We start from the raw sequence: 11,755 nt of genomic DNA, 5'->3' as shown, positions 1-11,755 counted from the left end.
TAAATGTGGGGTACTAGAAACTAGAAATGGTTTTTGTTTTTAATTTGTAGCTGTGGTCTTGTGGGAGGGGATTAGACGCTCAATGTCCACACACCCACCCACTCCTCCTTCTCAACTGTAGTTCTGAGCCACCAGGAGTGGCACTCTGGTCTGCCATGCCCTCAACAGAGTGAGGTGGGGGCTCTTCTGAGTGAGGAAATTGGGAGAAGACCAGGGGGGTGCATGGAGCAACAGGGGTGGGGAGGGTTGTATGATTTCCATCCTCTCTCCTTCCTTTCTTCCAGTTGTTTTTCTGCCCTTTGTCAGCTGGAGGTGGAAGGGATCTCTGGAAATAAGGACCAATCCCTTCCAATCCTCTCTCCCTGGGACCAGTGGCTGGGATAGAATGGAGAGGCCATCTGTCCTTTCTGTCTCTCTTTGTGTGGATGGTGGAGGCCTGAGTGTGGGAGGAAGAAAGAGGAGCAGGAAGGGTGTTTCCTCGCCCATCCCGTGTCCTCCTGCCTCCACACTGGTTACGGGCCCTGCAAGCCTGTGCTGAGATGAAGTGACAGGTTTTCCGGTAGATGCGGGAAGGGGAAGAGAAGAAGGGAAGATTGTGGGTGGGAGGGGAGGGAGTTCTGCCACAGCTTGGGAAGGGAGGGACGTCAAAAATGACGGCACTTAGGCAGCTGGCAGTTAGCAGTACATGTCAGCGTGGAAGCCCCTTCTTAGGTTCCAAGGCGGTGGCAGATTACAAGGGAGTGATGACCACCCAGTAGCAGGTCCGGTGCCAACAGACTAGATACAATTCAGTTCAGCTTCCCTGATCAGTCAACAATGAAGGTCATATGCTCATTCATATTTTTCCACAGTAAGTCTGACACTGGTCATGGGTAGCCTAATGAGAATATGGCATATAAAATAAAATTCCTAGAAGAGTAGAACCCCATTAAAAGTTCGTCTTTACAGTACCCGGAAGTGGCCACCGATAATTATTCAACCACCACCTCAATTCACTGGACATCAATTTGCACAAGAGTCTATTTAAAAAATATTTACATTTTATTACTGGCTACTTAAATGCATTGTGAGAGTGGGCTGGAGTGATAGTACAGCAGGCAGGGTGGTTGCCTGGCTACACGGCTGACCTGGGTTTGATTCCCAGAACCCCATTTGGTTTCTGAGCCCCACCAATAATGATTCCTAAGTGTAGAGGCAGAAGTCAGCTTTGAGCTTCACCAAGTGTGACACAAAAAACAAAACCAACAAACAAAAATCATTGATAAATTTGCCAGTTATCTGTGAGATTTAGCTAGCTGGGAAGGGCTGGATGTGATTCACATTGAATCAGGAGTGATGAGTAAATCTTTAGCGTAGGTTTTTAGTTTAGAGTTTACATTGATGGCAAAGCTGATTTTACAGTGTAGCAATCTACAAGTAAAACTGTAACATTGGAAAAATAATAATAAAATATAACTTTTAAAAGAAATTTTCTTAATCTTTAATGTTATTTGTTAACCCAATCTTTCCCTGTTAACTTTAGTCATGGATTTATATAAAATCTTTGCAATGGAATGAAATGCTTTAGTTTTCTTATCCCATAGCCAAAACCAAAGTGCTTTTCATGAAATTGTCACACAGAGCTCTCTGTTGAAAAGCAAACAGGTCTTGTCTCTGCATAAACAAACTTTCCCATCCCCACACTTTTCCTTCTTCTAAACCATGAAAGAAGATCGTTAATAATACTTAAAAAATCATATATTACAGTTTCCCTCCCAGCATTACTATAAAAGCCCCCCAATTTGGCTAATCCACTGTGTAGTGTTATCCTGATAGTGGGTTATCAAGAGTTCACCTATGGTGATCATTTTCTTAACTTCATCTCAGAGAATGGAAGACTCAACCTTATATGAAATGCCTAAATGCAAGTATTTTAATTTTTAAAAAGTCATAAGTAACCAAAGGAACAGTTTGAGTCCCTTCCTACAGTTCTTATTACCTAATGATACTGGACCCCACCCTCCCAATAACCATTGACCGTCGACTACTTTTAAAGATACTTGAGAAAATGACATTCTTGATAGAACATAGATTATGAAAATACTGAATGAAAAAAAGATAGCACAAATGTGGTAAAGGGGGTCATCACAATAATACCAATATCCTGTTAATTTACCCAAATACTTTTTAACAAAAAAAGTAAAGGCAGACAAACAATATGGCATCATTCAGTTGTTTTCTTATAAGTCATGGGAACACTTGATGATGAAGGATCTTGTCAACGATGCTTGTTTGGCGTCATCAACCACAGTCCTTCCTAGATCCACTTTCAGCAACGTTTACAGGAGTGAACACTTTCATTGCATTCTGGCATGAATCCATCCTGATGAGAGGCTGTTGCCCTACTCTGTAGGTAAGCCATGAGGCTCCCAGATATTTTCCTCAATTACAGATTCTAACATTAAATTAAAACAGTTGTGCAAAACAAAACAAATAAAAATCCACCACCAAAACACAACCTACCCCATTCGCAAAACTACTAACTTTGGGAAAAACCAATGTCCACTGTTCATGTCTTCAGCCTAAACTCTTAGAACAAAGAAAACAATTCATATTCCTCCTTCACCTGTGGTCATTCCAGGTCCAAAGAGGTGAATAAGAAAGAGGAAAGCCCTAGAAGTTCCTTGCGTGGTCGCCGTGCCCCCTCTTTGGCCACTCCTCTTCCACCCACCTGCTCAGGACTTTCTCGACGTCAACCCTGTGGTAGAGCCTGCACAGCTCCATCAGCTGGCCCACTGTCCTCTGACTGTTCCGAAGTAAGAACTCCAGGGTAGGGCTCTGAGGCCTCTGCTCCAAGAAACACAGTTCATCATATGGCATGCCCCATTTGCTTGCAAAATTTCTCCAGTTTTTTACTGTTGGGTGACACGGATCCAGCTTTATCCTGATCACATCCAGTAAATCCTGATCATTGAGCAAGTCACTGATGGTGGGGGTGCGGAGTGAGCAGGAGGAGCAGGTACAGTTATCCTTACAGGATTTGTCCTCGATGACATCTGCAGGGACAAACAGCACAATCCTTAAATCTGCAAGAGACCTACATCTGCATTCACCTCTTCAGCCCTCGACTAAAAGACTAGGCAGTATCAAGAATGTGGCCACTGATAATTACTCAACCACCACCTCATTTATTGGATATCAATTTGTACAAGAGTATTTTAAAAATATTTACATTTCATTACTGGTTATCACTTTACATACCTTGTATGAGTGGAATTCAGTGGTAGCACAGAGGGCAGGGTACTTGCCTTGCTACACAGCTGACCTGGGTTTGATTCCCAACACCCCATATGGTTCCCAGAGCCCAGCCAGGAGTGTAAGCTTACACCTCGAGTGTAAGCCAGGAGTCAGCCCTGAGCACTACCAGAGTGTGGCCCAAAAAACAAAACTAACCTAACAAAGTTCTGTGATAAATTTGCCAGTTTTCTGATAGCTTCAGCCAGCTGGAAGGCTGGTAACTTCACCTGGCACTTTTGATTCATCTGTCAGAGCACAGAGTCCCTTATGAAGGTGTGTTTCAGAATACTTCTGTGAATGCACACAGTAAGTTCTTTATCCCCAAGGATGTGTGGCTTTGCTGTGAACAACAGTAAGAGTGTCTAGCTTCCCTTTCTTTCTTTTTATTTTTTAATTTTTGGGTCACACCTAGCAATGCACAGGGATTACTCCTGGCTCTGCACTCAGGAGTTACTCCTGGTGGTGCTCAGGGGACCATATGGGATACTGGGAATCGAACCCGGGTCAGCCGCGTGCAAGGCAAACACCCTGCCCGCTGTGCTATCGCTCCAGCCCCCCTTTCTTTTTGAGACTCTGTCTTCTAATGTGCACTTGCGAGATCTCTGGCCTCAAAGTAGGATAATGGGGTCATTAAAGGGCAGCTTGCTCTGGTTGGGGGTGGGGGTAAGATCTGTCCAGAAGGGCCAGACTCTGCCACCCTATGAGTGAACCAGCTCAGACTTGCCCGTGCCTCAGCCCTTGTACCCTTCCAAAGTACAAGGCAGCCCTGACAGCTTTTTAATGCCAAACACAGCATGGTAAGGTGTAAAGGATTGCACAATTCCTTAATAGGTATTTTTCTTTTAAAAAAGACACAGAAACAGGATTATCCACTTCATGCTCATATTTGAGAATGAGCGATAAGTGATAATGCCAACAAAGTTGGTTTTTTTTTTTAAAAATTTTATGGTCACCTTATCATCCTTGTGCCTTTATCTCGTGTTTTCTTCACCCACGGGGCTGCCTTTGAAGTGTGGCCAATGCCCTGAGGTGTGTGCAGTGGGATGAAGGAGGAGGAGGAGGAGGAGGCTTCCTGAGTTGAACCTCACTAAGAAGAGAGCCCCAGCTCAGAGAAATGGCATCATTCTTCCCTCAGTCATCTTTCGCCTCATTGTAGCCCTTGGGAGCTTACTAGGAGGAGGATGAAGAGAGTAGGCAAAAGGTGTTGGCAAGGTTTTTTATAATAAAGTTGGGCTGGAGTGATAGTACAGTGGGTAGGGCGTTTGCCTTGCACGCGGCCAACATGGCCGACCCGAGTTTGATTCCTCCGCCCCTCTCGGAGAGCCCGGCTAGCTACCGAGAGTATCTTGCCTGCAGGGCAGAGCCTGGCAAGCTCCCCGTGACGTATTCAATATGCCAAACACAATAATAAGAAGTCTCACGATGGAGACGTTACTGGGCCCGCTTGAGCAAATCGATGAACAGGAGAACTGTGACCATGACTATTTTATAATAAAGTTATAAGCAGTGTCTGCACAACACAGCAGCCTGGGAAACTTACATTCTTCTATGGTACCAGGTCTCCTGACCTCTCTTAGGGATTTTTTTCTTTTTGGGTCACACGCAGCGATGTTCAGTGGTTACTCCTGGCTCTGCACTCAGGAATTACTCCTAGTGGTGCTTGGGGGACCATATGGGATACTGGAGATTGAACCCAGGTCGGCTGCGTGCAAGGAAAATGCCCTGCCCACTGTACTATCACTCCAGTCCCTCCTTCTTAGGAATTTTAAGAGTCAAAAGCTATGTTAGAAATCACTGACTTGGGAAATACTGTGAGAGTTTACTAAGATGGTCTTTACTATAGTGAGTCACAAATATTTCAACTTAGAAAACTTAGGAAAGGGGAGAGTCACTTTAATGATCATGACAGAACAACTAGAAATTTTGAGGCAAAAGCACCCAAAAGATAACATAAGAAGCCTCTTGAGACTCTGACTCAATAACATGGCTCTGTGAATCCAGCTGAAAGCAAAAATATGAAATATATTTGATAGTGAATAATGGCGATTTAATAGTGAATAATGGGCTGGAGCAATAGCACAGTGGGTTGGGTGTTTGCCTTGCAAGCCACCTGCCTAGTGAGCCAGGTTCAATTCCTCTGCCCCTCTCGGAGAGCCCGGCAAGCTAACGAGAGTATCTCACCCACATGGCAAAGCCTGGCAAGCTACTCATGATGTATTCGATATGCCAAACACAGTAACAAAAAGTCCCACAATGGAAATGTTACTGGAACCACTTGAGAAAACTGATGAACAACGGGAGGACAGTGAATATTATTACAGCCCTACTTATATCCATTTTTAGAACAACTGAAGTGGAAATAAATTATTGCATTACTTCACGAAAAATTAATGTACATAGTCACAAAGACTACGTGCTATAGTGTTAACTGACAAATGCAAGTTGTAAGAATGTATGTCCTTTGATAAAAACTCTGTGAAACCTCTATGTTTAGATTATTGTGGAAGAAAAATATACAAAGATAATAATAGTTATTGTTTTAATATGGTAGGTTTGTGTTTCTATTTTCCAAAATTTCTCTAGTGGTGTTGCATTTTGATGATGATGAAAACAATATATTACAAATATATTACATTCACAATGCCATGTGTCGGTTACTTTGTACAAAAACTGGGCAGCAGAGTATCCCTCCTCTTTGTAGAACTTTGTTCTGCCTTTGAGACCTCCCCTCCCCTACTTCTTCCAGATGCTAGTTCACTCAAATATCCCCAAATCTCTATTTTGAGGGGAGAGAGCTCATCTGGCAGTACTTAGGGCTTGCTCCTGGCTCTGCACTCAGGGATCACTGGAAGTGCTCCAAGAACCATATGGAGTGTCAGGAATTGAACTCTAGTTAAACGCATGCAAGGCAAGCACCTTACCCCCTATACTATCCCTCCGGCCTCGTGTGTCTATTTTCTTTCCCCTCATCTCCAATCACATATTTCTATTGAGCTACATCTATAATTTATATGGGTTGGAATGATAGCACAGTGGTTAGGGCATCTGCCTTGCCGATCTGGATTCAATTCCTCCGCCCCTCTTGGAGAGCCCAGCACGCTACCAAGAGTATCTCACCTGCATGGCAAAGTCTGGCAAGGTCCCCATGACGTATTTGATATGCCAAAAACAGTAAAAACAAGCCTCACAATTTGTTGTGAGACATTACTGAGAAAATCTATGAACAACAGGAGAACAGTGCTATAGTGCTATAACTTTATATCTTCTATCTGGCTCTGTGCTAAGTGGGCGCACCTGGTGGCCTCAGAGGACCATATGGGGTGTGGTGGGGAAAGAACCGGGGTTGGCTGCATGCAAGGCTAACACCCTACCCACTGTACTGTCACTACGGCTTAGCTCTGGCTAAATCTTGTCAAGACTGGACCTAGCGCCCTAAACTTCAACTGCTAATCAGAATCCAGTTCTAGATGGGCAGAAATATCAACTATGGAAAAGTCAGTCCCTACTTGACATGGTGACATAAGTTTCCTGTTAGTGTCCCCCTCACCAGCTCCCTTGGATACCAAACGTCCCTCCACTTTGGAGGCATTGTTCACTGCTCTGCAGGTTGCACCCTCCCTGCAGATTCCATCTGACAGCCAAACCCCACATTCTTCATCTTTTTTATTTTAATAACTTCAAAAAATTTAATTAAAGAATTGTGATTTACAAAGTTGATAGCTGAGTTTTAGGCTTATAATATTTCAATACTAATTCCCACCACCAGTGTCAACTTCCCTCCATCAGTGTTCTCATATTTCTTCCCCACTCCCAACCCCATCCCACCTGTCAACTTGACAGGTGCGTTACAAAGTTCCAGTGGTTGCAGCTTATGCATTCAATGTATTCAATGTTGCTGAGTCTGTGTTTTGGATATATAGCTCTATCATTCACCCATATCGCCTGTATAACCGAAGCCCTGAGGCCTGTTCACCCATTACTTCCTGTTCTCTTCTTCCCACTTTGATTTTTTCCCTTTGTTGTCCTCTCTAAACACAGGGTTAAGGGGGATCTAGGCATACTCTTTTACTACAGTACATTTCCGCATCCAGTGTTCTCTATACCACAGATAAATCATTCTGTCTTTCTCTTTCTTTTCCTGGGTTGTTTCATTCAACATGATATGTTCTAGTTCCAACCAGATTGTAGCAAATTGCATGATTTCATCACTCATGCAGCTACACAGTACTCTTTGTGTATATATTCCACATCTTCATAATCCATCCATCTGTCAATGGACAGCGTGATTGATTCCATATCCCTATATTCCCAGTCTTATCCCAGTAGGTCCTGGTCATATCCCTTCCCTTATCTACCTTACATGCTCACATCTCAGGCTGTCTTCATCAAGTCCTTGGAATTACTGAGAAAGTGCTCTAATACTGTTCTTTCATTTTGCTTTGGCTACACCTGGCGATGCTCAGGGGTTATTTCTGCTCTGCACTCAGGAATCACTTCTGACAGGCTTGGGGGGACCTTGTGGGATGTTCACCTGGGTAGGCTGCATAAAGGGCAAATGCCCTATCAACTCTCCTATATCTCTGGCCCTCTAGTACTGTTCTTAGCTCTCTCCTTTTTCTTCTACATTTTCTTCCTTTGGTCACTTCTGCCACTCCCAACAACCTAGACTGGTCCTTTCTCTAGAATATAAGGCTTGTTCTCTTTGTACCTACAGGAATGAGCACGGCCCTTGGCACAGAGAAAATTCTTAGCCAATCTTTACTGAATACAGTGCGTGAATGTAGGAGCCAAAGAGAAAGTACAAGGGTTAAGGCACTTGTCTTGTATGTAGCTGAAGCTGGTTTGATCCACTTCCAGGGCTGATCCCCGAGCACTGAGCACTGCTCAGTGCTGCCAGGTGTGGTCCCCAAACCAAGACAAACAGAAAACAAGTAAGTGAATGCATGAAAGGATCAATGAATGGTAAGCCCTATCTGCTCTTTTGGGCTCCAGAAGTGAAAGTTTCTCTTGTGAAGCCAAACAAAGGCTCCATCTCCATGGACCTCAACAGCATTAAAATTTCTCCCTCTGAGCACTGAAAACATTTCAACTCCTCTGTTTACACTTGTAGTTCCTTGCTGTCCCTGTACACTTCCCCCCTGTTTTCACCAGTTTCCCACCGTCTATTAGAAGTTCTGCGGGATCCTCTTCCTATCCAAGTTCCTTAAATGTTACTTAAATGTTTAGAAAAACTAATCTATTCTAGTGCCCGAATAGTTAACTTACAAATTCCTTTTAATTTTTTTTTTTTGGGGGAAGGCATACCCAACAGTGCTCAGGGGTTTCTCCTGACTCTACACTCAGGGAGTAGAGTCACTACTATCACTCCTAGCATGCTCAGATGGGATGCTGGGAGTAATAGCTGTGTCAGCCACATGCCCTGAATTTCCTTTTTAAAAAAGTTTCGTGATTGGGTTTCAGTCAATATGATGTTCTGAAAACCTCAGAAACTTAAGATTGAAAAAATAAATTAAAAAAAGAAAAAAAATAAGACAAACTCATTGTGGAAAACAGAAACCTGAGTGTGGGTTTTATATAGAACTTTTAAGGGTTTTCCCAAAATCCTACGAGTAATCCTACTCAGTAATGACTAATGACTAGGAGCAATAATAACTCAGTGTTTTGCATCACATCTTTAATCATCTCACCAAGAATGGGTTTAATCATCTCACTGAGCATTCTAAGGAGTATGCCCCACATTGCTTCCCAGCAAGAAAGGCTATATCAGTTTATGCCCCAGCCAGAACAGAATGATTGTTTAATGGTACTTTTCACTTTTGACAGAACAAAGTATAAGTTTTTAAAAGTCCGTGTCACAGACATGATAACCTTCAGCACCTGCATTGCAAACTGTAATGCCCAAAAGGAGAGAGAGGAGAGAGAGATAGAGAGAGAGACAGAGAAGTGAGAAGTGATAGGACGTTGGGGTGGGGGGGGGAGAGGCAGGCAGGCGGGAAATCGGGGACATTGGTGGTAGGAAATGAACACTGGTGAAGGGACAGGTGATGGAACATCATATGATCCAATCATGAACAACTTTGTAACTGTGTACCTCACAGTGATTCAATTAAAAACATTACTTAATTAAAAATTTGTACATATATATTTTAAAAAGTCTGTGTCAGGGGCTGGAGCAATATTACAGCGGGTAGGGCATTTGCCTTGCACATGGCTGGCCCGGGTTTGATCCCTGGCATCTCATATGGTCACCCAAGCACTGCCAGAAGTGATTCCTGAGTGCAGAGCCAGGAGTAACCCCTGAGCAACGCTGGGTGTGACCCAAACAACAACAACAACAACAACAACAACAACAACAAAAAGTTTGTGTCAGTGTCATAGGTAGAAAAAGTGTGCCTCTCTTTTTCACTTTCATACTTTTTCTGGTGGTTTCTAGTCTTCATTTTCCATTCCCTTTCCCTTTAATTGATCCTCATCTATGGAACTTTCCTCCCTTAACTGAACTTTTTGCAATCTATAAAACTCACCTCCCATCTACCTTTCATAAAATCTCCCCTGGCTACTGACTGGAGTACTTCACTCAGAACTCATTCTTTTGCTTGCATCTCCTGACTCTGGCTGGAGTGAGAAATTCCATAATGAGTTTCTCATTTCCCTTTATTCCCCAAATGTCTGAGACCAGATTTGCATCTTTCTGCAGTGTGTTCCACATTTGAGTTTTTAAGTTTGCTGAATTAAATTCTTCCACAACATGTAAGGAGAATATTAAGAAAGGTGAACAAGAAACTAAGACTTTGGTTGCACCGTGGGACACTCACTCTAAGAGGATTATTTTGTACTTTTCTTTACTCTAAAAGATAGGGTGAAATGAACAATTGCCTGACTAGTGAAAAAGAGCACGGGAAACAAATGAGTTAAGTATACTTTCAGAGTTCATAAAAACAAAAAAAGAGCTCCTTCGTAGCCATGTGAAGCACATACCATGTCTTCACAAGCATAGAGACAAATCTGGAAGTAGATATAACAAAAATGTTAGCAACAGATATTTCCCAATATTCTATAATTACTATATTTATCTGGATACTTTAAATTGTGTTTTAAAATAAATTATATGCTAAAAATTTATCGATGTTTCTCTTTTGTATTTTCAATGGTACAAATAAACCATTTGCTGAATTGAAGTCTACACGAACTGCCAACACAAGTGAATTTAAAGCTGCCTTTACCATAAACTATAATTAGTTCTCTGGGGAACTTAAATAGAGGAAAGACTTTTTTTCCCCTCCATGAAATACTTTTTGTCCCATTGAGCTTTAAACATGATCATGATATAGTGCACATTGAAGGGTAGACTGGGTGTTGCCTTTGAGGGAGATGCAATCATGAAGAGAGACTTGTGACCAAAGAACTTTCTCATCAGAAATTGAGGATATTTCTATGGCTTCAAAATTTCAAGCACAGGGTATAGTAGAAGATAAATTGTTCAATAAATGAGTAAATAAGCTCTTTTACAAAGGAGATAAGATTGGTTTGTTATTATTGTTTGATGACTTTTAGAATCAAAAGAGAGAATAATGAAATAAAGAAAATGCTGCTGGTATCTTCTGGCAGAAAAGAGATATTGATGGAAATTAGCAATTAAAATATAAGAAGATAGATCTATTCTAAGTTTGGGGAGGAAATAGAAGGATTCGGAGGGTGGGAATTTATTTACTAATGCAAGAAAGCTTATGTAGATTCTCTAACAATTAGGATCCTCATTAAGAGTATTTTGACATTTGAATCACGTATTTTCAACTGATATAAAGCAAAAGTAGACCATGTCATTCCATTCCATTCTCATTTCTGATGAGTTCTTCCATGCCTGGAAAGGCTTGCTCTTTATCAAGTCTAGTTTGAAACTGGATTAAACAAAAGAAGACTTTATTTGAGGATTTATCAGGGCTAAGTTTCTCAGTGGGTCATCACCATCATACCTAATATTCATCCATTGCATATTGTATAACCAACAGCCCTCACTGCGTCCTTTCCTTATAAGTATAATCTAGAATTACCCCAATTCTGGATCTGTATAAGATAGGGATTATAAATCCCATTGCTCCAACATCTAGAGTTTGACTTTTTTTTAAAAAGGCATTTAACAAAGTTCAGATTCCTTATAAAATGAAGATGACAAAAATTCTTGTGAGGGCTGGAGTGATAGTACAGTGGGTAGGGCATTTGCCTTGCACACGGCCGACCCAGGTTCGATTCCCAGCATCCCACATAGTCCCCTGAGCACCGCCAGAAGTAGTTCCTGAGTGCAAAGCCAGGTATATCACCGGGTGTAACCCAAAAACCCACAAAAATCCCACAAAGTTCTTGTGAATTAAATGAATTTACAGGGAGGACATTTTGTCAGGTGTTACATATACATCATTTGTATATATTATACAAATGTATATTGTTACATATACATTATAAGGCTGGAGCGATAGCACAG

The 11,755-nt window shown here is 42.0% G+C and overlaps 1 protein-coding gene across 1 annotated transcript in view; it reads right to left on the bottom strand.

The window, feature by feature from the left end:
* Positions 1–2,051: 2,051 nt before the first annotated feature.
* The window catches only part of EDARADD (EDAR associated via death domain), a 54,645-nt gene continuing 44,941 nt past the window's right edge, over positions 2,052–11,755 (bottom strand). The window contains exon 5 of the mRNA XM_056113644.1: positions 2,052–3,035. Within this exon, the coding sequence (XP_055969619.1) occupies positions 2,653–3,035 (383 nt within the window). The 3' untranslated portion in view covers positions 2,052–2,652. The remainder of the gene's footprint in view (positions 3,036–11,755) is intronic.

The sequence above is a fragment of the Sorex fumeus genome, unplaced genomic scaffold (genome assembly GCF_029834395.1).
Source record: "Sorex fumeus unplaced genomic scaffold, SorFum_2.1 ptg000021l, whole genome shotgun sequence".
Lineage (NCBI taxonomy): Eukaryota > Metazoa > Chordata > Mammalia > Eulipotyphla > Soricidae > Sorex > Sorex fumeus.
The sequence above is the reverse complement of the archived record's forward strand: the minus strand, read 5'-3'. Positions and strand labels throughout refer to the sequence as shown.